General features: G+C 65.3%; 1 protein-coding gene across 3 annotated transcripts in view; it reads right to left on the reverse strand.

Annotated features, from left to right (window-relative positions):
* Window positions 1–312: 312 nt before the first annotated feature.
* ADAMTS7 (ADAM metallopeptidase with thrombospondin type 1 motif 7) overlaps window positions 313–26,977 on the reverse strand; it is a 42,823-nt gene continuing 16,158 nt past the window's right edge. Inside the window, exons 8-24 of one of the 3 annotated variants that reach the window (XM_053888592.1) lie at window positions 26,093–26,236; window positions 17,473–17,617; window positions 16,444–16,536; window positions 15,994–16,139; window positions 15,737–15,906; window positions 15,441–15,574; window positions 14,536–14,656; window positions 13,253–13,497; window positions 11,697–11,826; window positions 9,639–9,765; window positions 8,364–8,577; window positions 6,830–8,092; window positions 5,961–6,113; window positions 5,531–5,704; window positions 5,291–5,437; window positions 2,837–2,999; window positions 313–669 (exon numbers count right to left, since the gene is read on the reverse strand). In XM_053888592.1, coding sequence (XP_053744567.1) covers window positions 512–669; window positions 2,837–2,999; window positions 5,291–5,437; window positions 5,531–5,704; window positions 5,961–6,113; window positions 6,830–8,092; window positions 8,364–8,577; window positions 9,639–9,765; window positions 11,697–11,826; window positions 13,253–13,497; window positions 14,536–14,656; window positions 15,441–15,574; window positions 15,737–15,906; window positions 15,994–16,139; window positions 16,444–16,536; window positions 17,473–17,617; window positions 26,093–26,236 — 3,727 coding nt within the window. In that variant the 3' untranslated portion in view covers window positions 313–511. Of the gene's footprint in view, window positions 670–2,836; window positions 3,000–5,290; window positions 5,438–5,530; window positions 5,705–5,960; window positions 6,114–6,829; window positions 8,093–8,363; window positions 8,578–9,638; window positions 9,766–11,696; window positions 11,839–13,252; window positions 13,498–14,535; window positions 14,657–15,440; window positions 15,575–15,736; window positions 15,907–15,993; window positions 16,140–16,443; window positions 16,537–17,472; window positions 17,618–26,092; window positions 26,237–26,977 lie in introns of those variants that run through there. The other 2 variants (XM_053888591.1, XR_008416821.1) reach the window with 2 other exon arrangements.

Below are 26,977 nucleotides of genomic sequence, written 5' to 3' on the forward strand. Positions count from 1 at the left end.
AGGGCCTTACTGCTCGAGGGAGGGTGTGACCCATTCACTGTGAAACACAGGTCTCTCCTGGAGTGGAGACATGGGGGGTGGGCGAGCGACTTGAAGGGGCGGAAAGAGCGTGGCCCAGGACCCCCGCCCACCCCCGCCTTTGCCAAGCTGTACTCCTGCCAGAAGACCTCCCAAGGAGGCCTCCCAAGGAGGCCACCAAGCACCTCTTCTAGGGGTTCCCCGAGGAGCACGTGAAGGGTGGTGAGTCAGGAGGATAGAGACCAGGGGGTCTGACCTGAAATTCTCCCAATCCAAGAGGAAGTCACGCCGTGCTCGAAACCATAGTGCTCATTTATGTATAACAATAATAACGTTCTGCAGACTGTTAAAAAAATACCTTTCTTGGGGTGAGAGATCCCTAGCCCGCCATCAGCGGGCCGGGTTAGCACCTTTGGGGTGCAGCCCGCACTGGGGCATGAGGTCCGTGCGTCTGGGACGGTCTGTTCGTGCAGCCTGGCCTGGCTGGAGTGGGTCAGCGGCGGGCGACACGCTGATGGCCGCGGGAGGGGACCCCGTGGCCTGGTAGGGGGCAGGAGCGGCAGCACTGGGTGCGGACGGCAGGCAGCTGGCAGCGGCCCAGCAGGCGGAGGGTCTCACAGAAGCCGAAGGACAGGCGATCCCGCTCACAGCCTGGAGTGGGGTGGGGTGGGGTCCTCAGGAGGAGCCACACCTGCTCCCTTCCCTCCTCCACCTGGGATGTCCCCAGGATCAGGGTGGCCAGGAGCCTCAGGGGCTTGGCGGCCACCCCCAAGGGCTTGAGCCCTCTGGGCCCGGAGGTGCCAGTCCCCAGTTGTTGCTGTGGCCCCATCCCACCTGCCCGCCCTCAGGTTTCCAGAAGAAAGGCCCCGAGATGCCACCCGTGACCATCTCAAAGGCTCCTGAGAAGGCAAAGAGCCTGCTGCCCCTCCCCATCCCTGGCGTGACCTGGGCCACACAGCCTCCCGAGGAGGGACGGAGGGACGGAGGGAGGAGGCAGACCGGGGCCTGGCTGGCCCTCCCGCCCTGTGCTTATCGGAGCTATTTCGGGAAGCGGTTTGCTTCCAGCCCTCCCGGCCTCGCCCCCGCTGCCACTGACGTCCCCCAGCTGCCCGGCTCAGTGCCACAGACGCCCGGGTGCGGGAGGAGCAAGAAGGCAGCCACGCCGCGGGCCTGGGACATCCCCTGGGCCACACAGAGGGCCCCTGCGGCAGGCTGGCTCCTCCGCCCCCGCTCCTGGCCGCGGGTCTGAGCTACGGCATCTGTGGACCTGCATCCTGTTCCCGCTGTGTGACCTCAAGCGAGCTTCCTCACTCCTGGGGGGGCAGTTCCCTTCTCTGCCAACAACCCCCACCTCCACAGACAGGCGGATGTGGGCCACGCTATGTCAGCTGCCTCACCACGGTGACCGCACGCCCTGGAGTTTCCAGGCTTTCTGAATGTCTTGCCTCACCACCCCACAAACCGTCACAACATCCTGGGGCTCCAGGATCTCGGTGTCCAAGTAACCCCAGCTGGCCTCCACCCTCAACTACTCACTCGGTCAGGAAACACCTAGCCCCCCTCCCCCCATCGCCTCCTCGCAGCCCGCCCCCTGGCCCCCTGGACACCTGGCCAGCTTGGCTGTAGGCCCCAAAGGCCTCTGTTCCTACCCTCTCCCCCAGCTGGCCCTCTCCTCCAGACAGCACGGCTGCCCAAGTGCCCCTGGCACTGAGCCCAAGCGTGAAGGGCGGGAAGGAGCTGGGGCCCGGGCTGCGTTGCGGCAGGGGCCGTGAGCTGCTGCTGAGCAGATGCTGGGGGTCGGGGCGGGTGGTGTCTCCGCTGGGCCTTGAGGCTGGGATTTGAGGAGGGCCAGACCACCCCTCGCAGCGGCCTGGGCGGAACCGCCCAAGGAGGCAGCCGGGGTGGGGGGCACAGCCCGGAGGCCCTGAATGCCAGCCTGAGCACCGCACACTGTCCTATGTCCCGGGGGTGGGGGGGGGTGCGGGCAGCTGACGGGCACAGAAGCGGCTAGAAGCGGCTGGGCTCTCCTCCTGACCCCCCGGCTGCAGTGGCGGCAGCGGCTGACGGGGACCGGGCAGCAGAGGGAGAGGGCCACCCTCCCTGAGCACCTCCTGGGCCCTCCCCCGCCCGGGACCTGGCTTCTGCTCTACCCACCCCGTCCCCGAGCACGGGGGCCCTCGGCCCCTCTATGCGCCGGGAAGTGGGGCCCGAGGCCGCACAGCTGGTGAGGAGCCCGGTCTCCCGTGCTCGGCACGGCTCGGGCCGCCGGGGCTGCCGGAAGGCGGCTGTGCGCCCGTGTGTGTGCAGAGCCACCTCTGGCCGGGCCCTCCTCCAGCAGGACGCAGCTGGCCAGGAAGCAGCCAGCAGGACCCTGGAAGGGAGGCGGCTGTGTGTGGCTGCACCGCCCGCCCCCCTCCAGCCCGGAGCGGGGGTGGGGTGGGGCGGGGGGCTCAGCCAGAGCCGGGGCTCCACAGTCCCGGGGACGTCCCTGGCCTCACTCGGCAGGTGACCGAGACCCAGAGGAAGGAGGAGCTTGCTCCAGGCCACAAGGCAACCTGGGGGCCAGGTCGGCCGCCGCCCCTCTTCCTGTGCCAGAGGGAGCCGCCCGCGGGGTGCGGTGGGCCGGACCCCCTTGCCTCCGACCCTGGCCTTGCCCCGGCTCCTGCCTGGTAACCCGCGGCCTCACCGTTCTCAGCCAGCCAGTGCCGTGGGGGCGGCAGCTGGACAGGGGGTCCCGTCTCCCTCGTGCCCCATCGCGCCCCCCACCCCCGCCCCGCCCCGCCCCACCCCGGCACAGCCACCGCAAGGAAGCACTCACGTGGAGCCTCGCCGAGCTCACAGTCTTGGGTGCCGCACGGCCGGGAGCTCTCGGGCCAGGCCTCGTGGCCACACTGGTCACTGTCCTCCTCGGGCAGCCCAGTCTGGGTGTTGACACACCTGACCAGGCGTCTCTGCACACCGCCACCGCAGGGGGCCGAGCACTGTGGGGGAGGAGGGGGCAGGGGTGAGGGGCCGAGCACTGTTGGGGGGCAGAGGTGAGGGGGTGAGCACTGTGGGTGGGGCAGAGGTGAGGGGCCGAGCACTGTGGGTGGGGCAGAGGTGAGAGGGTGAGCACTGGGGGGGGCAGAGGTGAGGGGCCGAGCACTGTGGGGGCAGAGGTGAGGGGCTGAGCACTGTGGGGGGCAGAGGTGAGGGGCCGAGCACTGTGGGTGGGGCAGAGGTGAGAGGGTGAGCACGGTGGGGGGGGCAGAGGTGAGGGGCCGAGCACTGTGGGGGGCAGAGGTGAGGGGCCGAGCACTGTGGGGGGGCAGAGGTGGGGTGAGCACTGTGGGGGGGGCAGAGGTGAGGGGGTGAGCACTGTGGGGGGGGCAGAGGTGAGGGGGTGAGCACTGTGGGGGGGGGCAGAGGTGAGGGGGTGAGCACTGTGGGGGGGGGCAGAGGTGAGGGGGTGAGCACTGTGGGGGGGGGAGGGGCTGGGGGGAGGGGCCGAGCACTGTGGGGGGGCAAAGGTGAGGGGGTGAGCACTGTGGGGGGGGCAGAGGTGAGGGGGTGAGCACTGGGGGGGGGCAGAGGTGAGGGGGTGAGCACTGTGGGGGGGGCAGAGGTGAGGGGGTGAGCACTGTGGGGGGGCAGAGGTGAGGGGGTGAGCACTGTGGGGGGGCAGAGGTGAGGGGGTGAGCACTGTAGGGGAGCAGAGGTGAGGGTGGGGCAGAGGTGAAGGGGTGAGCACTGTGGGGGGGGCAGAGGTGAGGGGGTGAGCACTGTGGGGGGGGCAGAGGTGGGGGGGGCAGAGGTGAGGGGGTGAGCACTGTGGGGGGGGGAGGGGGCTGGGGGGAGGGGCCGAGCACTGTGGGGGGGCAGAGGTGAGAGGGTGAGCACGGTGGGGGGGGCAGAGGTGAGGGGCCGAGCACTGTGGGGGGCAGAGGTGAGGGGCCGAGCACTGTGGGGGGCAGAGGTGAGGGGCCGAGCACTGTGGGGGGCAGAGGTGAGGGGCCGAGCACTGTGGGGGGGCAGAGGTGGGGTGAGCACTGTGGGGGGGGCAGAGGTGAGGGGGGGGCAGAGGTGAGGGGGTGAGCACTGTGGGGGGGGCAGAGGTGAGGGGGTGAGCACTGTGGGGGGGCAGAGGTGAGGGAGTGAGCACTGTGGGGGGGGCAGAGGTGAGGGGGTGAGCACTGTGGGGGGGCAGAGGTGAAGGGGTGAGCACTGTGGGGGGGGCAGAGGTGAGGGGGGGGCAGAGGTGAGGGGGTGAGCACTGTGGGGGGGGGAGGGGGCTGGGGGGAGGGGCCGAGCACTGTGGGGGGGCAGAGGTGAGGGGGTGAGCACGGGGGGGCAGAGGTGAGGGGGTGAGCACTGGGGGGGGAGGGGGCTGGGGGGAGGGGCCGAGCACTGTGGGGGGGCAGAGGTGAGGGGGTGAGCACTGTGGGGGGGGCAGAGGTGAGGGGGGGGCAGAGGTGAGGGGGTGAGCACTGTGGGGGGGGCAGAGGTGGGGGGGGCAGAGGTGAGGGGCCGAGCACGGTGTGGGGGGGGGGGGGGCGTCGCCTGGAGCCAGTCCCTGCACCTGGCAGCACCCTCCCCTGCCTCCTCAGAGCCCACCTGGCATTCACCTGCAGGAGGTACACCTGCGTGGAGGCCCAGGAGGCCCGAGACAGGGACAGGGACAGGGACAGGGACAGGGCCTGGAGGACCCACCACGGCCCCGGGGCAGCGCGGTGGGGGAGGGGGGGAGGCAGAAAGTTTCTCAAGGGAGCCCTCCGTCCGGAGTCAGGCTTTATTCTGATCCGTTAGGGTCCGAGGTGGTAAAAAACCCTCCAAACAGGTTTCACCTCTGACACTTGGTGCCAGGCCCTGGGCTGAGGGCCTCATCGTGTTAACCTTCACCCCCCGCTGTCGAAGACGAAGAAACAGCGGCCCCGCAAGGCAGAGCCACCGGCCCGGAGTCACTGGGCGGCCGGAGGTGCTGGAACCCCCGAGCCGGGGGGCCCCCCGCCGGCCCCTCCTCCACCCGGCTGCCGCCTAGGCCTCCGCTGGGGTCCCTGAAGATTCACGGCTTCCGTTCCCGCCCCCCTGCGTCGGGTGCTCCCCTCGGGCCTCACCCCCAGAGTCCTCCGCGCCAGAGAACCCGCCCGGTCCTCTTCCTCTGTCCCCAGCAGCAGGGTGGGGACCTCGTGTGGCCACCGCCCGCGTCTGCGGTGAGCAGAATGGACGCCTAGGGCGGAGGACCAAGCGGTGGCTGCCGGGCACCTGTCCCGCCCCTCCTCCGTGGGCAGCTCACCTGGCCCCAGGGCCCCACCACCCACTTGGTACAGGGCTGGGTGTTGCAGGACCGCGTGCTGTTGGGTCTCAGGGCCTCCTCGCAGAGGCCCGGCTCCGGGCAGGTCACCAGACGCCGCTGCTCGCCACCGCCACAAGCCTCCGAGCACTAGGAGGGCGCGATGGCAGGGAACGGGCTGAGGGCGCTTCTAGGGGCCGAGGCCACCCCCACCCCTGCCCCGCCCCGGCCCCCAGGCCTCACCTCTCTCCAGGAAGAGACGTACCAGCTGAGGCAGGGCTGGGCGCCGCAGGGACGGCGCGCCGGTGGCATGGCCGGCCCCGGCTGGCAGTGGAAGGGCCGCAGAGGCCGGAGGTCCTGCGTGTCCACGCACTGCACGTCCCGCGTCGAGGACCCTCCGCCACAGCTGCGGGAGCACTGCGGGCCGAGCAGCACGGGTGAGCGTACCCCACGCACGAGCGCGCGCGGCCTGCGGGACCCCATCCTCCGCCCGGCCCCGGGGCGGATGGACAGGGCGCAACGTAGAGCGGGTGACGACGAGGTCCCGAGGGTGACGGCAGCTACGGGGGGGAGGGGGGCTGGGGCAGGTCGCAGGGAACCGAGCAGGGACCAGGCAGGGGACCGGATGAGCACACGATGGCAGCCGGGCGCCTCCCACCCCAGGCCCGCGAACCTTACTCCAGTTGCCCGCGTGCCAGGCGGCACACGGCCTCAGGTGGCAGTGGCGGGCAGGCTGGGGCCGGCCCTCGGGGGCACAGTCGTCCTCCCGGCCCGAACTGCAGCGCACAGGCCTCCACACGGCACCCAGGCCGCAGGTGGTGGAGCACTGGGGATCAGGGCACGGGCCGTGAGGGCGGGCAGATCCCCAGCCAGGGGCTGCCCATCCAGGTGGGGGGTGGGGACCCTGGTGGAGCCAGGGCCTCAGCCTCCCCCTCTGCAGAGGGGGCTCTCCACCCACCTCCCAAGATGACTGTGCGTGAGGACCAGAAATCACAAGCCACTGTCTGTGCCCGCAGGGGACACAAGAGGTGACCCAGCCGTCGTGACCAGGCTCACTGCTCCCCGAAGTCACAGAGGAAGGGAGTCTGGATTCCTGTCTCTGCCTGTCCCTCCCCACCCAGGACGAGGAGTCTGAACAGAGTTGCACAGTGACACTGTGGGGGCACCTGCCAGCTTCTTCCTGTCGAGTTCAGACCCTCGCCGGCCTGAGCGGGGAGGGGCCGCTGGGGGCGGGGGGCTATGGCCGCCCCGTCCAGGGAGCTTGCCAGCCGGGTGTGAGGGACGCTGCCCCCGTCTGTGCTACCTGCCCTCCCGGCGGACCCCTGTGCCACTGGGGGCCTCCGGGGACTCCAGGGATGGGCGCCTCCCTGGACACCTCACCACTCAGACAAGAAACGGGCCTGATAGGGTGGACTGCCCCCAGGGGCACATGGAGAATGTGACCTAGGGCAACATTTCCCTCCCCCCCCCCCCCCCCCCCGGCACCAGCAGGGTTCGGTCCCCGGGTCCCAGAGGAGGAGACAGAGGTGGTGAGGCCCCTACCTCGCTCCAGTTGCCCACTTCCCAGCTGGCATTCCCAGCAGGGGGCAGGCGCACGGCCAGGCTGGGGTCTGGCTGGGCCTCAGGGGCGACGCTGCCATTGGCCGAGCCGTCCTGAGCTGGTGTGACCACCACGGAACCGGGGGACTCGGGGCCCACAAGTCCTGGGCCCGGGGCCGGCAGGAGGAAGGCTCCTGGTGCTGCCGGGGTCCGAGGGGTGGGAGGCCCCGGCTCCGGGGTGCTGTCCCCGTCCCGGGTCTCCGGCTGAGCGACCGACGGAGGAGGAGGGGCAGGAGCCCCCCCCGTGCCGGGCCACAGCTCACTGTCCGCAGGCCCCAGGCCACCGTTCAGAGTTGGCTCCCAGGCCACAGTCCCAGCTGTCCACAGCGATCCTGCGTCGGGACTGGGGGAGGAATGGCTGGGGCCCGTGGCAGGTGAGGCGGGTGGGGTGGGGTGGGGCCCTGGGGGGGGGCCGGTACCCTCCTCCTCAGACAGCTCGTTGGTCCTCTCCCACCACGGAGGGGACGTCCAGCTCTGGCTGTCTTCCCCTCCCAGGACCCCGTTTTGGCTCCCAGGGACGGCCGGTTTCTCCGTGCCACCGGCTAGAGTGGGGGGCCGGGGCAAGCTGGGGAGCCCAGAGTCTGGGGCCTCAACAGGGGTGTCTTCCTCAGGCAAGAAATTGACCAGGGGGTCCGCGGGGGTCTGCTCTGAGGGTGGGGGCGGGGAGAGGCCAGCCTGGCCGGGCCAAGGGGCAGGCGACCCGCCTCCTGGCGTCCCAGGAAGCTCTGAGGCCAGCAGGGGGGAGGCTGTGGGGGGCTCAGCGGGACTGCTCTGGGGCGGGGGCGTCCGGTCCCCCGCACCTGCCAGGTCTGGGGCGGGGTCCTCCAAGGGCCCGTAAGAGAGGTCCTCGTGGAAGTTAATGAAATTGTAGTCGTAGTAGAAATCGTCGACGAACACGGGCCCCGGCGGGCCCAGCCCAGGGTGCTCCTCGATGGCGTTGCCCACGCCGGTCGGCTCAGGTGACGAGGGGGGCGGGGGGCGTGGGGCCAGGCGCGGGGGGATGAAGTCGATCTCGTTGAGGAACTCGTGGCTGGAGGAGCCGCTGCCCGAGCCTTCGGGGCCCAGCACGTCCAGGGTCCGCGGACAGGGCGGCAGAGAGCAGGTAGCCTTGCCGGCCGGCCGCCACGCCTCGTCACAGGGGATGCCGGTGTCGTTGGTGCAGAGGACGCTCCGGAGCCGGGCGCCGTCCCCACACGTAGCCGAGCACTGGAGAGGAGGCCGGAGAGAGGGGCTCGGGCCAGGGGAGGTCAGGGGCCAGGGGAGGTCGGGGCCCGGGGCGCCCTGCCTGCTGGCCGAGGGCAGAGCGGGAGGCCTCGGCCAGCCGTCTCTGGGCCTGTCCAGCCCCAGACCGTGGCGTGCGGTGGTGGCTCTCCAGGGCAGCCCAGTCCCCCCGCCCTCCCACCGTGGGGCCCACCAGGAAGGGCCCCCTGGAGACCGATGGTGGAGCTGGGGGCGGGCCCCGCATCCTGACACTCACCTGAGACCAGTTCCCCACGGCCCAGGTGGCAGGGCAGGGCACCTCACGGTTACAAGGACTCTCGGCAGGGGGCCGGGGGAGGTGCTCACAGGCAGGCGGCTGCAGAGCCCTCTGCTCATCCGGCCCCACACCGCGGATGCACAGCACGGAGCGGCGGGAGAGCCCCGCAGACCCGCAGGAGCGGGAGCACGCCTGCCACTCCCCTGCCCACCACCTGCGAGGCACACGGGCCACATCAGCGGAGCCTGGCCGCGCTCCCAGGCACTGGGGGTGCAGGCGGGGCGGGGCGGGGCCCAGGGACGATCTCCCAGGCACTCGGGGCGCAGGCGGGTCGGGTCAGGGCCCAGGGGACGATCTCCCAGGCACTCGGGGCGCAGGCGGGTCGGGTCAGGGCCCAGGGGACAATCTCCCAGGCACTCGGGGTGCAGGTGGGGTGGGGCGGGGCGGGGCCCAGGGACAATCTCCCAGGCACTCGGGGCGCAGGCGGGTCGGGTCAGGGCCCAGGGGACAATCTCCCAGGCACTCGGGGTACAGGCAGGTCGGGTCAGGGCCCAGGGGACAATCTCCCAGGCACTCAGGGTGCAGGTGGGTCAGGACGCAGGAGACAATCTCCCAGGCACTCAGGGCGCAGGCGGGTCGGGTCAGGGCCCAGGGGACAATCTCCCAGGCACTCGGGGCGCAGGCGGGTCGGGTCAGGACGCAGGAGACAATCTCCCAGGCACTCGGGGTGCAGGCGGGTCGGGTCAGGGCCCAGGGGACAATCTCCCAGGCACTCAGGGCGCAGGCGGGTCGGGTCAGGGCCCAGGGGACAATCTCCCAGGCACTCAGGGTGCAGGTGGGTCAGGACGCAGGGGACAATCTCCCAGGCACTCGGGGTACAGGCGGGTCGGGTCAGGGCCCAGGGGACAATCTCCCAGGCACTCGGGGCGCAGGCAGGTCGGGTCAAGGCCCAGGGGACAATCTCCCAGGCACTCAAGGTGCAGGTGGGTCAGGACGCAGGGGACAATCTCCCAGGCACTCGGGGCGCAGGCGGGTCGGGTCAGGGCCCAGGGGACAATCTCCCAGAGCTGCAAGCCCCGAAGCCCAGTGACAGGACCTCCCCGGGGGGCTGGGCAAGACCCAAACCCTAGTGACCATGGACATCCTAGGCCAGCTGCTCCAGGCTGGGGTGGTGGTGGCCACGACCTGGGCCTTTAGCCCCACTCCCTTAGCCCCTCCCGTGGGCCCCGGATGTGGGGTGCGTGGCAGGGCCAGGAGCGGTCAGGGCGGGCTCACCGGGCGGGGCACGGCTCCTCGCTGCACTGCCTCTGGCGGTCATCAGGCCGGACCAGGGGGTCACAGTGTCTCTCGTCCACGGGCCCCACCTGTCGCTCGGCACAGTGCACAGTCTGCCTCTGCACGCCTGGGGGGCCGCGGGGGCTCAGCCTGGGCCCAGCACCCAGGGTGCCCGCTGCCCGGGCTGCCCCGCACCCAGAGACAAGGCCACACCCGCTCCTCTAGAACCCTCCCAGAACGAGGCCTCTGCCTCCACCCCTAGACAGGGACCAGAGCGTGGAGGTCCGTGGCGTTGAGGGCCCAGCCCCTCGGCGTCCTAGCTGGGAGGCTTGGGCAGCTCACCTGGCCTCTCTGCACCTCCGTGTATTTATCTGTAAGTGGGAGGAACAGTAACACCTGCCTCGAAGCCAGGGTGTGAGGACAACACGTGGTCGTGCGAACCCAGCCTCCCCTCCCAGCGGGGTCAGCGCTCAGAAAAGGCGGAGCGAGGCCACTCGCCAGACCCCCAAACAGACACTCCTCTCCAGCCCGCCTTTGTCACTGTTTCTGTCCCCCAGCCACCACCTGCCTCTGGGCCTTTGCACGACCGCGCTCCTCCCCTTGGACGCGGACCCCACACTGTCTCCGGTGGCAGGACCATCCAGCAGGCCCTGCCTTCCCCTGCTTCCCTCACAGGCCAGAAGACCAGGTCTCCTTGGCCTGAGCCTTCCGTCCTGTCCACTCCTCCTCCCCTAACAGAATTCTGGTTCTCTGCGAGGGCCTGCTGAGAACACTCCCCACGGGAGTTCCCATGCGCGAGGGAAGGACACAGGAGAAAAGGACACGAGTCCCTCCCCTGGGGGTCAGCCCCTCGCCCCTTCCTTCTTCCTGCCTGGACCCCAAGAAGGGGGAGGGCGGGGCTACCTTGACACACGTGAGGGGAACACTCGGATGGGGAGAGGGGTCCTGGGTCCCTAAGGCCACCCCGAGCCACCTGCACTGGTGCTCCAGCTGGCACCCCACGACCTGTAGCGCCACACGCCCCTCAGCCGCCCACCTGTGAAGCGGCCGTCCGCTGACCCCCAGGGCCTGGTCTAACGGGTTTGCGGTCATGTTTGTAAACGCAAAGACGCTCTATGGGACGGGATACTTTTTAACAGCTTTTGAAAATTTCTGCCAGGTTTCCGTGTGTCGGTTTCCACTTTATCACCACACGAGGTTGTTAAGGGACGTTTGAGGGGTGCCTGGGTGGCTGAGTCGATGAAGTGTCCAAGTTTTTATTCGCCTCAGGTCGTGATCTCGTGGTTCATGGGTTTGAGCCCCGAGTCAGGCTCTGTGCTGACAGCGCGGACCCTGCTTGGGATTCTCCCCCTCCCCCCACCCCCTCTCTGTCCCTCTCTGACTCGCGCTGTCTCTCAAAATAAAAAACTAAAAACTAAAAAGGAACGAGCAGACGTCTGTCCCAGACTCCTGATGCTGAGATCCCTGGACACTGAGGCGCACTGGGGGTGACGAGCCCCGGGGAACAGGGAGTCAGCGACACTTTTACACGTCTCCTACAGTTGGAAGAAATGAGTGCGCGTGGGGAACAGGCCACTGGGCCCAGAGGCTCGGGGTGGGGACACGCTGGTGGTCCTGGCTCCCTCCTCCCCACCTCTCCTCCTCCTCCCCATCCCCCCTGCGAAGCCCCTCCTGGGGCAGCAGCCAGGGAGCACCAGGCTCTGGGCCGCCCCGGAAGGAGCCGCAAAGCCCATCTGCAGCAGGAGGTGGAGGAAGGAGCCCACGGAAGGCTGCGAGGACGAGGGTCCGGTGGCCGGCGTGGGACAGAAGCGCCAGTGAGGGGCCTGCTGAGCAGTGAGAACGAAGGAAGGGGCAGCCGACGCGTCTCTGGGGACAGAGTGCCAGCAGCTGAGACACACCGGGCGCTCAGCACGTGTCCGGTCCTGTGCCGGCCTCTCCCCTGAAGGACCCAGGGGCAGGGCTGCCGGCGGCCCCGCTCTGGACACGGGGGCCCGAGAGCCACACGTAAGCAGCCAGCCGGAGGCTGAAGCCGGGCACCGCGCCCACCCCTTTCCTCACCTGTGCCACAGGTGACCGTGCACTGGCTCCAGGGCCCGTAGCTCCAGGAGAACTCGGGCGGCTGGCCGTGGCCGTGGCCATCCTCCTCCCTGTGGATGGTGTACTCGTAGCGCACCCCGGGGTTGCTCTCCTGGAAGAGCAGCTAAGGCGGGTGGGCAAGGGGCCCCGTGAGCATGAGGCGTCCGCACCGCCCACCCAGGGCCCCACGAGCATGAGGTGTCCCCACCACCCACCCAGGGGGCCACGAGCACGAGGCTTCCCCACCACCCACCCAGGGCCATGAGCACGAGGCGTCCCCACCGCCCACCCAGGGCCACGAGCACGAGGCGTCCCCACCACCCACCCAGGGCCCCACGAGCGTGAGGCGTCCCCACCACCCACCTGGGGCCACGAGCACGAGGCGTCCCCACCGCCCACCTGGGGCCACGAGCACGAGGCGTCCCCACCGCCCACCCGGGGCCATGAGCACAAGGCGTCCCCACCACCCACCCAGGGCCCCACGAGCGTGAGGCGTCCCCACCACCCACCCAGGGCCCCACGAGCGTGAGGCGTCCCCACCACCCACCTGGGGCCACGAGCACGAGGCGTCCCCACCACCCACCTGGGGCCACGAGCACGAGGCGTCCCCACCGCCCACCCAGGGCCCCACGAGCACGAGGCGTCCCCACCACCCACCCAGGGCCAGGAGCACGAGGCATCCCCACTGCCCACCCAGGGCCCCACGAGCACGAGGTGTCCCCACCACCCACCTGGGGCCATGAGCACAAGGCATCCCCACCGCCCACCCGGGGCCCCACGAGCATGAGGCGTCCCCACCACCCACCTGGGGCCACGAGCACGAGGCGTCCCCACCGCCCACCCGGGGCCATGAGCACGAGGCGTCCCCACTGCCCACCCAGGGCCCCACGAGCGTGAGGCGTCCCCACCACCCACCTGGGGCCACGAGCACGAGGCGTCCCCACCACCCACCTGGGGCCATGAGCACAAGGCATCCCCACCGCCCACCCGGGGCCCCACGAGCGTGAGGCGTCCCCGCCGCCCACCTGGGGCCACGAGCACGAGGCGTCCCCGCCGCCCACCTGGGGCCACGAGCACGAGGCGTCCCCACCACCCACCTGGGGCCACGAGCACGAGGCGTCCCCACCGCCCACCCAGGGCCATGAGCACGAGGCGTCCCCACTGCCCACCCAGGGCCCCACGAGCGTGAGGCATCCCCACCACCCACCTGGGGCCACGAGCACGAGGCGTCCCCACCACCCACCTGGGGCCACGAGCACAAGGTGTCCCCACCGCCCACCCAGGGCCATGAGCACAAGGCATCCCCACGAGCATGAGATGGCCCCACGAGCACGAGGCATCCTGCCACCTGCCCAGAGTGATCACTGGAAGGGACCCAGCCCCAGCCACCTCTGGGACCTGGGGCTACACCGTGGGGCTGTCCTAGAGACGGGGTAAGGGAGGCAGAGGCCCAGGGCCCTGTCTCACCATGGGGCAGGGGGTGCTGGACCCCCGGGGCCCAACTCTGCCCCCCACCCTGGGCCTCAGGAGGCAGGCACCTGGATCCAGATGGGCTCGTCGGTGGGGCCGGGGGCCGTGAGGTTCTCCCAGTTGCCTGTGCGCGCGTACGTGAAGGTGGTGCCCGCCACCGGGTAGTCCCCGCCCCACTGGATGGTCCAGCCCCCGTTGAGGAAGTACTTGTGAGGGTCCTCGCTCCGCAGGGCCAGGAAGTTGGCGGCCTCAGCCACCTCCTCGATGCGGATCTCACGGGCGCCAGCCGGGATCAGCCCCACGTCCACGTACCCTGTTGGCCAGGGGGTGTGCAGACGCTAAGAGGCTGACCGTCCCCTTCCCTCGCCCCCCTTCCCGCTCCACCCGGCCTGCTGACGGCAAAGGTCCCACCACCAGCCCGGGGCCCAAGCTCCTCCAGAAGGCAGAGGGTCCCATGTGTCCTAGGTCACCTAAACCTAAAGGGGACCCTCAAATCCTGCCCCCGTGACCCATGCCCCTTCACGCCTCTCCTGGATGCCTAGGCTGGCTGGGCCCTTCCCGGGGACACCCTCCGTGCTGCCCACACAGCCCGTTCCCGTTCCTTCACTGACTCTATGCGCTTTACCCGGTGACGCAGGGGCTGCCGTCACCCCCATCTGACCGGTGAGGAAACTGAGGCCCAGACAGATTAAGTAACATGCCCGAGGGTCCTGCTGGGGTATGAATGGGGCTCCAGGGTCCGAGCGTCCTGGCCCAGCGCCCGAGGCCCCGCTCCTTATGGGTGCCTGCACAGAGATGCACCCGGGCCTCGGGGACACAGCTCTTTCCTGCGTGAAACGCTCCTCCCATCTCACCTGGGTCTTTCATGCACCAGCTAAACTCCCCCCTCCTCCAGGAAGTCTCCCCTCACCTCCCCGGGTCAGGACCTCCTTCCTCACAGCCTGCTGGGCCCCCCACAACCGCACCTGCCACACTGAAAGCTTTCGTCACCTGTCGCTGTGAGCTCCTCACCTTCAAGCCCCCCTCACCCAGCACACGCAGCCGGCACTCACACGGCTGAGGGGGTGGAGTTGGGGGGGGGGGCGGCTCTCTGAAGCCTCACAAGAAGGTGGTAGCCTCTGAAGGGGCTGGCGCCACCCATAAGCCTCATCAGCCAACCCGGGGTCCCCGGGGCAGGAGGACTCCCCTGAGTACACGTCTCTGTGTCTGGGCCAAGGTGCCCGACGCCCGAGAGGACCCAGCGGGGTGGTCTCCCTGCCTCCGGTCTCTAGCCCGGGCGGGACCCCGGGGATCAGGCAGGGCTGCCGAGTTAGGAGGACCCCCCCCCCCCCGCCACCCACCCACCGCGTACCCAGGCCCTCAGACTCCTCGAAGGTCCCGCTCACGGTGTGGCAGGTGGAGCCGTTGCCGTGGCACACGCCACAGCGGTCCTCGACAGCACCCGAGTCAATCTCGAAGTCACAGCCCACGTTCTGGAACACACGGGAGGGAGTCCCCAGTGCCTGGCCACCAGCTGGCAGCCCTCCCTGGCCCCTGCCGCCAGGGTCCGCCGGGGTGGGAGCAGGCCCCCGCTCCGCCTGTCCCCGGGTGTGACACAGGGGGATCCACGCGTGCAGTGAGGCCATGCTGAGGGGTCACGAGGTACGGGGGGGGAGGGCCTTTCACAAAGAGCTACAGCAGGCGGGGCACTGGCACCCCAGGGGCTCCCCCAGCGTGGACGAAAGTTTCCCGGAAACAGGAATCTGTATCAGAGGCCCCGGGCAAGAGCGTCCCTGCCACTCTGGGCCCCAGCGCGTCGGGTGGGGGACAGTGGCTGGGACACGGGTGGGGAAGAGGCCAGGGCTGACGCCAGAAACGAGCATACACGCTGCCGGCGTTACTGACGCTCATCTGCCAGGTTCGGGGCCCTGCATGTCCCTGCAGTGACGTCACCGAACCTGGTGACAGGGGTACAGAACCGGCCACTTTCTCTCTCAGAGGACACCACTGCCCGGGGTCATTCGGCCAGCAGGAGGCTGACCCGGGCTCTGGCTTCCCGGCAGGGGCTGTGCAGGTGCGGGCCGAGCTTCAGAGGCTCAGACAGCAGGCAGGGAGGAGGGGAGGAGGGCCACGGTGCAGGGGCTGGGGGTACACGGTCTGCCTGTGAGGGGCTCCAGTGCTGGTGGGGGCGGTGGCCTTTGCTGACGGGGGCCAGAGGGGGACCAGGAGGGAACCCGGGGCAGCTGCTGTGGGAGACGCCCCTCCCGTCGGGCATACCTTGCAGATGCCATTGATGCAGAGGTCGTGGCCGGGCCGGCCCTGGTGGCAGGGGGTGCCATCCACCACAGCGTCCCTGAGCTTCTCAGCAAAGTACTCGCTCGAAGGCCGGCAGTGCAGCTCACAGGGGCTGGCTGGGGGCCCAAGGGGAGAGCCGTGAGGGACAGCCGGGGCGGGCGTCGCACTGTGTGTCAGGGACGGGCTGGAGGCTCCGGGGACGGCACGGCCCCCCTGGGGTGGGGTCCCGGCTCCTGCCACCCACCCCCCGGCCCCTCCCCGAGGGCGGCAGGACTCACCGTCGTTGAGCACCGGCACCCAGGTGTGTAGCTGGCCCTTGTAGAGCATGGCGTCGAAGTGGCTGCACTGGACGTGGCGGAACGAGGGGCGGCCGGGGGGGCAGGCCTGCAGGTTGCACAGACGGAAGCGCTTCCGCTCGCCCACACAGTACTTGCCCTTGTACTTGGGCCTGTTGGGGGGGGGGGGGGGAGGCAGAGTGAGCGCACGGCGAGCGCGGTGCCACCGCGTCCCCGGGTGGCCCCAGCCCCACACTCACACAGGCTGCGTGCACCGCCGTTCGGCACTCTGCACGCCCACACCACAGCTCCGCGAGCAGACGGACCAGGCGCTCCAGCCCGACCAGCCGCCGTCCACAGCCTCAGGCCGGAAGCCGACAGGAACACACTCCCCGTTCAGACACCACTACCGAGACAGCCGACCAGGTGGAGACGCGCACCCAGGCCAGTCGGCCATCCCCGCCCGGGTGACACTGTGGCAGCTGGGGGGCCAGGGCAGGCAGAGGACAAGACCTCTCAGGAGAGAGGAGGCTCCTCCCAGTGGTGGAGGCGCACAGGAACGACAGAGCCCAGGTGCCGACTTCCTGGTCCAGCGCGCAGGCGGGACAGGGCAGAGAGGCTGGGCTCCGAGAGCCTGAGCCAAGGCTGCCTGCAGAGCAGAGGCATGCTGGGAGCCCCACCCCTCCCCCCCACCTGACACTGCCCCCTACCTTGCTCTCCCCACACCTGGTGCCGTCCACAGCTGCATCCAGCTTGGAGTGACAGGTGGTCCCCACGGAGCACCAGAGTGTGTGGCACACATTCTGCAGGGAGGACACAGGCCATGCCCTGACCCCTCCCTGCTGCCTCCACCCGCCCACCCCTCACCACCCTGCGTGGGGCTGGCACAGGGTGGGGGTCTGCAAATGGGATTCCCAGAGGGCCCTTCCCATCTTCTCCCAAACAAGAGGCGCTGGGGGCGGCCGGCACTGGGGCTTGTTCAGAACGGCCTCCAGCCCCGCCCCCTCCCCAGCCTCCCGCCCACCTCTCCAAGCCCTGCCCATATATCTCCCAGCCCCGCCCACTCCCCCGCCCAGCCTCCCGCCCACACCTCTCCCAGCTCCACCCCCTCCCCACACTTACCTCTCCCAGCCCCGCCTACTCCCCCTCCCAGCCTCCCGCCCACCTCTCTAAGCCCTGCCCATACATCTCCCAGCCTCCCGCCCACCTCTCCAAGCCCTGCCCATACATCTCCCAGCCCCGCCTACTCCCCCGCCCAGCCTCCCGCCCACACCTCACAGCCCCACCCACACCCCTCCCAGCTCCACCCCCTCCCCACACTTACCTCTCCCAGCCCCGCCCTTACCTCTCCCAGCCCCGCCCACTCCCTTAGAAAGACCCTCACCGCCACCAAACCCGGGGTCTCTAACAAGGCTACGAAGGCCTTCACTTCGGGCAGGTCTCCCCCAGGGAGGGGGGGGGTCTCCCCCAGGGAGGGGGGGGGTCTCCCCCAGGGAGGGGGGGGGTCTCCCCCAGGGTTTTATTTTGCCTCTTCTAACCCAGCCCTGGGAGGTGACGGTCTCGCCCATAGCCGCAGTTGGCAAATGGTCCACCCAGAATTCAGAGCTGGGTGTGTAGCCCCCCAGCCCGAGGCGGATCCCACAGGCCGAGTCCCCCAGCATCACGTGTGGGGTGTGGGCCGAGCGCAGGCGCTGCAGGCTGCGGAGGGTAGCCCCGCCCCCACCTGTGCCCACACTCACGTCCATGTCCTCACAGAAGGCCGAATAGGCCCCATACTGGAGGCGGCACTGGTGGCCCACGTCGTAGAGGACCCCGGGCGGCACCGAGGGGAAGTCGATGACATCCTTGGTGGGAGCATCGTCCAAGCACAGGCCCCACCCCCGGCTGCAGAGATGGGACAGGGGACAGGGCAAGGGGGACAGCCTGAGAGACCCATCAGGGAGGCCTCGGAGGGGCGGGGCGGGGCAGGGCGGGGCGAGGGCGGGGCGCGGCGGGGAGGGAAGAGCACTAAACCTGTAGGAAAACTGCAGCCTCCTCGCTCACCCCAGCCTCCCCTCCGACCTCCAGCCCAGACCCCCGGCCCAGCATTCAGGCCTTCCTGCTCCCTCCGGGTCTCCGGGTCTCGGTGTCTCCGGACACACTCAGGCTCCCTAACCAACTGGCCCCACCCCCAGGGCCATGGTTCCCACCCACGGTGCTCTAGCACTCTCCTGTGAGGAATGTCTCCTGGATCCCCTGCCCAAAGGCCCGGCCTCAGAAGCCTCCAGACCACCAATCCCCCTCCTGGCCCTGCTCTGAATTCCTGCAGGCTCTGCCCCCCCCCCCCCCCCCCGCATGGGGCCACCGCCGGCCACGTCAGTGAGGGATCTGGAGAGCATCAGGCCACAGCTGATACAGCAGCCAGCGCCTCTGACACCCCACCCCAGGCTGAGATCTAGGGTCTCTGTGGGGGACCACAGCCTGGGAGAGCCTGGGGCAGCCCTGCCTGCCCATCACTCCCTCATTTACTCCTGCCTGCCCCCTGGAAGCACAGGGAACCCTGATCGGCAGGCGGGGAGCACAGAGACAGAAGGTATCCCAGGCCCAGCTCGGGCCCACTTATGCCAGCGCATCTCTCCACGGGCACCTTGTGCACAGCTACCGCCTCTGGGGGCCAGTGACCATCCTGCTGCCCTTGCCAGGCCCACATGTTGACCAACGAGCCCAGGGCTCACTGCCATCATGCAGGAGTCAGAAAGGTGTCCGGGGGCCTCCCTCCCTCCCTCCCTCGGGGCGGCAGTGGCTGGGGAGAACTGAGGTCGGGGGTGATGGGTAGCCGGCCCGGGCAGCACGGACACCCCGGCCAGGCAGGGCAGGGGGAGGCAGAAGCCCTCCGGTGTTCCAGCCTGAGGTGCGGGGCACCAGATGAGTGGAGGGTCCTGGTTAGGGTCGGAAGGCTGGAGGGGGTGGGTGCTGGGGTCTGGTGGGGAGGCACAGAGGAGACACCACAGGATGGGGACAGGCTGGGAGATGGACTCAGGCCAGCGCACAGGCGGGTGTGGGGAGAGGCCGGGGGCCGTCAGCCCCTGGGACCGCGGGTGAGATGGGGTGGGGGTCTGGGGTCTCCCAAGTCCCCCAGCTGGTGGCAGGCCCCAAGCTCCACCCAGAGCTGCAGTGAACACTGAGACCGGACTCCCGCTGAGGGTCCTGAGGACCCCTCCCCCCAAATCACCTGGACCATCTGTGCTAGCGGAAAACAGAGCCTGTCAGCTGGGCGTTGGCAAAAGAGCAGCTGTGGGACCCAGCCCTCTGCCCCAGGTGACCACAGGCCAGGTCCTCGCTTGCTCCTCAAACACCCTGGGCAGAATCTAATCCCCTTCTCACACACACAGGGCCCCCAGGGCAGAACGTCACTGGCCCTGGGTCACACCGGAGAGCGGTAACGTCAGAGTCTGAGGCCAGGCCCGAGCCGCCAGTGGCCACACGCGTCCACTTGCTGGGCTGCCCGGTGCACAGCTCCTCCCCTCCGTCCATAAGCCCGACCTCAAATACTTCACCCCAGTGCAAGTTCAAATCCGTGGCAGCTGAGCCCTGGCAGAGAGAAAGCAGGGTTCTGACTGCTGACCTCAGTCTGGGGCTCCCTGGGCCTGTGCCCTGGGGCAAAGCGTCAGCAGGACCCAGGGACTCCTTCTGTCCTGCAATTCAGGATATGGGCCAGGAGGGCTCACCGCCTGGGGGGAGCTCGGACCCAGCCTGGGGGCTCCTCCAACCTGCAGTCTAATTCGCCCCAATGCCACACCGGGGCCACCCCCGGGCTGTTTCCTGGCTGGAACCTGCCACGTGTCAGGTCCTGTGGGCGGGGCGGCTGGAGTGACAACAGCCCATCTGGTCCATTCTGTGTGTGCGGGAGAGGCTGGGGGCGTCGGGGGACCCTCCGGCACCCAACACCAGAATCGGGGCCACGTTCGGGCCCAAGTGCTGATGGGGAGTGGGAGCCCCGAGTGTGGCTCCCCGCCCAGCTCCAGATGTCGCGTGGCCTGGGCCGTCCCTCACCTGCCCTGGGCCTTCACACAGGAGGCTGAGGCTGCCTGTGGGACCGAAACCACAGAGGTATAAAAAGCCGCACCAGCCCTCCGGCCAGCTCACCGCCAGGTTCCTCGCACGGGGGACACACACCCACGGCTACGGGTGGGGGCCAAGAAGCGTCCGGTCCGGGGGGGGAGACCCAGGGGGCCCGTGGGCGCCGCGGGGCCTCCCCCAGACCCAGGGAACACTGCCTCACCCCATTCGGCACCGTCTGTGCGTCCTTTCCTTCTGCCCCGCTCCCCGAGGGCGGAGCTCGTCCCAGCCCCCAGCAAGGACACGGCGGGCAGAGGGGCTGAGGACGGGCTGCTCCACGCCTGCCACGTGAGCCCCCTCCTTCCAGCTTTCCTGGGCCTCCAGGCTGGGGAGGCAGGCGCGGGGGCCGGCCTGAGGAGAAGAGCCTCCACTGCGGGCACGCCTCTCGCCGGCCACCGCCCCCCTGCAGCCCTCCTCAGTGCCCCGGCCAGCCCAGGCCCCGGCCTGCTCACCCCACCCCTCGCTCCAGGCCCCAAGCCAAGTCCCTCACGCATTCCAGCAGCTGAAAGCGAGCACAGAGACCCCTGTGTGTCTGTGGGTCCTGGGGGCAGGGCGCGGGGGTGGGGCGCTCCCTGGGTGGGGACCGCTGGGAAGAGCCCTGGGGGAGCTACGGGGAGGGGAGCGCATCTTCCAGCCTGGCCCCTTATTCTCTGCCCCCAAGTGGGGCAGGAGACACACCCCTGGGGTGTTTTTCAGGCCTGACCCACATGCCCAGGCTGCTGCCCTGGTTCAGGTCCATATTCCCTGTGGCTTACAAGTGGTGATAACAGTTAGAAGCCCTGAGCACTAACCACGTGCATGGCCACGTGCTGGACACTGACGTGTCTGCGGGCCAAACCTTCACAGCCACCCAAGAGGCAGGCCCGTCACGAGCCCCATGGAACACGTCTGTCAACACAAGGAAAAGCCGGGGCCAGAGTCCAGGCCCTAACCATCATCCACGACCCCTCTCTGCCTCCTCCCTCACCCCAGCAATGCCTCCTCCGTCGGGGGCCAGCACCCCCCCCACACACACACATTTAAACCCCACACTGAGCGACTTCTAGAAGAACATGGCAGACTGATCTCCACTCCCTCCCTGCAGCCCAGGACAGTAAAGGAGTAAAGGAGGCAGAGGTCCACAAGGACAAAAGGCGAGGGAGAGGGGACGACGCCACGTGGAACAGGTTAGCAAAACCCGGGAGGCTGGAAAGCAGCCGGTCAAGCAGTGGCTGACCTGGTCGGGCAGTGAGAGTCAAAAGCCAAGTCCAATGGGAGAAACCACCCAGAGGCAGAACCCGAGAAAGGCTCAGGCTTAGGGCCCCAGGGAGCCATGGAGGCTGGAGCGCCAGCAAGACTGGGGACAGGAGACCTCAGACCCCACACCTGCTCCCAACCCCGTGTGGCCACCTGCTGAGGGTGGGGACCACTTTCTGAAGAGGGTGAACCAGAGGATCTGGCCCAGGGTGACCTACAGACAGACCGACAGAGATGAGGACAAATTTAAGTCTACAAGCTGCCAAGCCCCTTCCCCACCTTACGCGCCTCCCCCCCACCCCCCACCCTCCCAGCCTAGGTGCCAGAAGCCACAGCCAGACCTACACGCCCAGGACAAGGAGAGAGAGTTCCTCCCTGAGGAAACAGACCCGCTCCATAAAAGAGCTCTAGACACTGGTATGTGACAACCTACCTAGGACACAGCCCCATCTCGCCCAGTCCCCCGCACGGACTCAGAAACACCTGCCAACCAGTGTCCCTGTGCCTCCCCCTGTGTGTGACAGGACCTCAGATAGTTTAAAACCTCTAATACGAAAGTTTTGGTTTAGTTTTGTTTTTGAGAGAGAGAGAGCAGGGGAGGGGCAGAGAGAGAGAGGGAGAGAGAGAATCCCAAGCAGTCTCTGAGCTGTCAGCACAGAGCCCAACACAGGCCTCGAACTCACAAACCATGAGATCATGACCTGAGCTGAAATCAAGAGTCAGAGGCTTAACTGACTGAGCCTGCCAGGTGCCCCAAATGTGACATTTTTTAAAATTAAAGAAAGATAATGCAGGGAGAAAGAAATAATTAAATCCATACAAAGAATAACCTCAGGAAGAAAAAACAGGAAACAAGTATGGAAACGTGACAATAAGGAGGAGGAAGTCAGGAAGTTAAAAGTACAGTACAAAAAACTTAATAGAAGGGTGAACATGTGGATGCTGTCCAGAAAACAGGTAAAAGCCAGTAAAAAAGTAAAAACTCACAACATGAGAGAGCAGCTGAAGGTCAAAGAGCTCCCGAAGGAGGAAAACGAAATTACCAAATGACACAAGAGCATTTCCAGGGGCTGAAGGACAGGCAGTTGTAGGTTAAAAGCATCCACCAGGTCTAAAGCAGCATGAAAAAGCTCAACCTTACATGTAAAGGAGCCAGAAGAAGAACAAACAAAACCCTGAACCAGCAGAAGGAAGGAAAGAATAAAGATTAGACAAGAAATAAATATGAGAAACATAAAAAAAAAAAAAAACACAGTAATACAGATCAGGTTCTTTGAAAAGATCAATAAAATTGATATACCTTTAGCTGGGACTCATCAAACCAGTGAGAGAGAATGAGACAGAGACAGAGACAGGGAGAGAGAGAGAGAGAGAGAGAGAGAGGGAGGTGGGGGGGAGAAGAGAGACAAAAGGCGGGGGGGGGGGGAGAGGGAGGAGAGGAAAGAAAAGACTCAAATGAACAAAATCAGAAATGAAAGGAGAAATACAGCAGACTCCAAAGTACAAAGGGTTATAATTACAAAAAACCAAATGCCCACATTGAACAACACAGAAAAAATGAATTCCTAGAAACATATAACCTCCCAAAAAGAAATCAGCAATAAATAGAAAACTTGACCAGACCAGACACTGGCAATGAAACTGAATCAGTCATCAAAAACTCCCAACATCTGGTCCAGGACCAGGTGGCTTCACAGGTGAATTCTACCAACATTTAAAGAGTTAACGTCTTTTCTTCTCAAATTGTTCCAAAAAATTAAAAAGGAAGGAAAACTTCAAATCATTCTACGAAGCGAGCATTACCTCGATACCAAAACCAAAGACACCACAAGAAAACAGAACTACAGGCCAGTATCTCTGACGAGCACGGGCGCAGAAATTCTCCAGTAAAATACTTGCAAACGGAATCCAGCAATACGTTTATAACATCATTCGCTACAATCAAGTGGGATTTATTTCTGGGTTGCACGATTCACAAATCAATCAACATGATACATCACATGAATACAAGAAAGGATAAAAAACCCCACGAACCTTCCAACAGGCGTAGAAAAAGCACTGGACAAAGTACAACATCCATTCGTGATAAGAACTCTCAACAAAGTAGGTGTAGAGGGAACGTTCCTTAACTTAATAAAGGCCGTATATGAAAAATCCACAGCTAGCATCATCCTCAATGATAAAGCGCTAAGAGCTTTTCCTCTCAGATCAGGAACGAGACAAGGATGTCCACTGTCACCAGTTTCATCCAACACAGTACACAGTACTGGAAGTCCTAGCCATAGCAATCAGATAAGAAAAAGAAATGGAAAGAATCCAGGTTGGCCAGGAAGACGTAAAACTTTCCGTATCTGCAGATGACATAATACTGTACGTAGAGGACCCGAAAGAGTCCACCAAAAATCTACTGGAACTGATATGTGAATTCAGTAAATCTCAGGGCACAAAATCAATATACAGAAATCTGTTGCATTTCTGTGTACTAATAACGAAGTAGAAAAAGAGAAATTAAGAAAACAACCCCATTTACAATTGCACCAAAAACAAAGTACCGAGGAATCAACTTCATCGAGGGTAACGACCTGCACTCTGGAAACTATAAAACACGGATGAAGAAAACTGAAGAGAACACACAGAAATGGAAAGATTTCCACGCTCATGAATTAGAAGAACACATATTGTTAAAATGTCTCTACTCCTCAAAGCAGTCTACACATTTAATGCAATCCCTGTCAAAACACCACCAGCAGTTCTCACAGAGCAAAAACAAACCATCCTAAAACGTGGACGGAACCACAAAAGACCCCAAATAGCCAAAACAACCTCGAAAACAAAGAACAAAACTGGACGCATCACAACGTCAGACTTCAAGATACGTTACAAAGCTGTAATGATCAAAACATTGTGGTACTGGCACAAAAACAGATCAACGAAGCAGGGCAGAAAGCCCAGGAACAAACCCACGGTCATATGGACAACTCACCTTGGACAAAGGAGGCAAGAATACACAATATGAAAAAGACAGTCTCTTCAACAAACAGTGTTGGGAAAACTGGACAGCAACATGCAGAACGACGAACGTGGACCACTTTCAGGGCACCTGGGTGGCCCCGTCGGTTAAGCGACCAACTCTCGGCTCAGGTCATGATCTCACGGTTTGTGAGTTCGAGCCCCGAGTTGGGCTCTATCTATACTGACAGTACAGAGCCTGCTTGGGATTCTGTCTCCCTCTCTCTTTGCCCCTCCCCGCCTGCTCTCTCTCTGAACAATAAACTTAAAAAAATTTCTTCAATTAAAAAAAAAAAATTGGGCCACTTTCTTAACACCATACACAAAAATAAGTTTAAAATGGATTAAAGACCTACACACGAGACCTGAAACCATAAAAATCCCAGAGAAGAAAGAACACGGGTAGTGATCTGACATCAGCCGTGGCAACTCTTTTCTAGGTATGTCCTGAGGCAATGGAAACAAAAGCAAAAATAGAGAACTGGGACCTCGTCAAGGTAAAAAACTTCCGCACAGCAAAACGATAAAACGCTGATGAAAAGAACTGGGGAGAACACACAGAAACGGAAAGACATCCCATGCTCATGGAAGAACAATAAAGGGAGGAACACAGAGAGAAGAAGAGAGGGAGAGAGGGAATCCCAAGCAGGCTCCCTGCTGTCAGCACAGAGCCCAAAGTGGGGCTCGAACTCACAAACCATGAGATCACAAGCTGAGCTGAAATCAAGAGTCAGAGGCTCAACCCACTGAGCCGCATAGGAGCCCGGGAACAAAGCCTCTCAACGCTGACGGAGAGCGACACAGCCCAAAGCTGATACCAAATCAAACGATCGATCAGGTGTGAGGGTAGAATAAAGACACTTCAAACCCCTTACCTCCACGCACCTTTTCTCAGAACCTACTCCGCCAGAACAAAGAAGCACCCCCTCTAAAGTCAGTGGCAGGAGGACCCCGTGGGACAATTTTGGGGCAGGCCCAGAAGGCACCCGGTCTAGACAGGAACGGGAACAGAGGCCACACTGCCTGCTGGAATCAGCACGTGCTTCAAATGTGGACAGAAGGCAGTGACGTGTTAAGAACCGCGAACGACCCAGAAACCCTGTCGTCCCGTGTTATCGGCGTTACCTCCCTGTCCCGGCCACCCACACGCCAGGAAGGAGGATGCAGAGGGGGCCATGGGCCGACCCCCAGACCCTTTTCCCTTCAGACCCCGCTTACTGGCCAGCGTAAGCCGAGGGCGGGGAGTGGTGCCAGAGCACCCACATGTTAAGAAGTGGAATAAAAAATGGGACGCCCGGGGGGCTCGGTCGGTTGAGCGTCCGACTTCGGCTCAGGGCATGATCTCGCGGTCCGTGGGTTCGAGCCCCGCGTCGGGCTCTGTGCTGACGGCTCAGAGGCTGGAGCCTGCTTCAGATTCTGTGTCTCCCTCTCTCTCTGCCCCTCCCCTGTTCATGCTCTGTCTCTCTCTCTCAAAAATAAATAAAAACATTAAAAAAAAAAAAAAGGAAGTGGAACAAAACCCACCCAGTTCCTTTCGTACACTCTTCTGCTGTTCTGGTCAAGGGAGCTACGGGTATGGGCCGTGTCGTTTGGGGCCTTGCACCCGAGGTCCGTTCTCCTACTTACACTTAAAACCGGCACCGTGAAAAATTCTGTGCTAATAACTTACATCTTTAAATTTTCCTTAGCCGAGAACAACGTTAAAGAGCAAATCAAAAACACGGTCACCACTTGAGAGGATCAGAAAGAGGGGACAGGCTTTAGCTTCGGTGCCTCCGGCGGCACTTTCCCCAGGACTCTGTGGCCAAGCGGCCGGGGCCGTGCCCCGTCGGGTCTCCGTCCCGTCCCAAACCCAGGGCTCGACCCCAGCCCCATCCCTAGGTCCCCACGACCCCTCTCCCTCCTGTGGGGTTGCAGGACACGGAGATGGCCTCGGGGACCTCTCGGTCCAGCCCGGGCGGACCGGCCCGTGCCTCTCTGACACCGGGTGGCCCCCCACGGGCCCGGCGGACTTACTCCAGGAACCTGGTGATGTACTCGCGGCTGCAGCGGGACCAGGTGAGGGGGGCGGTGTCGTACAGGAGCTGTGGAGACATGATGGAAGGCCGTTTCCCCACGGGCTCGCAGTCATTGCCGCTTCCGTCGTGCTGAATCCCAAAACTGCGTGAGAGCACAGGCCCCGGGGGCCGGTAAGCTGCGGGGGCCGCCGGGCGGCTCTGCCTCCAGACCGCGTGGGGCCTCGGGAGGCCGACCCCTCTCGGAGCCTCAGCCTCCCCGGCCCAGAGCGTGGACGGGAGGGGGCGGCGGCGGGGGGCAGCCTACTGAGCCTGAGGGGCACCCACAGTGACGAGCCACGGCCCCCCGTGGGGATGTGGGGATGTCCCCACGTCCACACTGGTCCCCAGCAGGGAATGACACGGGTCCCTCCGTGCCCTGGATTTAAGGGAGTTTGAGCTGCCCTGTCACAGAGAAACTCTCGAGACGCCATCCCGGGGAAGGAGACAAGAATGATTGTCTTTGCTCAGACTTACTACGTGCCAGGCGCCGTGCTAAGCGCTTTCAGAAACCCCACCTTGCTCAGTTCTCGGAACTGCCCAGAGAGGCCCAGGAACTAGCCAAGGTAACACAGCCAGGGAACAGCAGATTTGGGGCAGAGCGCTCTTGACCACCACAGGCGGCTTCGAGGCCCTGCACGCGTGGCTGTCACTCAAGGAACCCAGGGCAGGTGAACAATGACGCCGACATCTCTGACCACCAGGCCTCTCTGTGGCCCACACACCTCGCGCAGAGGGGCCGGCTGGAGGAGCCCTGAGCATCAGTGAGTCCAACCCCCCTCGAGCAACAAGGGGCACACCAAGGTCCAGAGAGGGCAGGGCACTTGCCAGGGGTCACAGAGCAATC

Source organism: Panthera pardus, unplaced genomic scaffold (assembly GCF_024362965.1).
Source record: "Panthera pardus isolate Hobbes unplaced genomic scaffold, ASM2436296v1 HiC_scaffold_23, whole genome shotgun sequence".
NCBI lineage: Eukaryota > Metazoa > Chordata > Mammalia > Carnivora > Felidae > Panthera > Panthera pardus.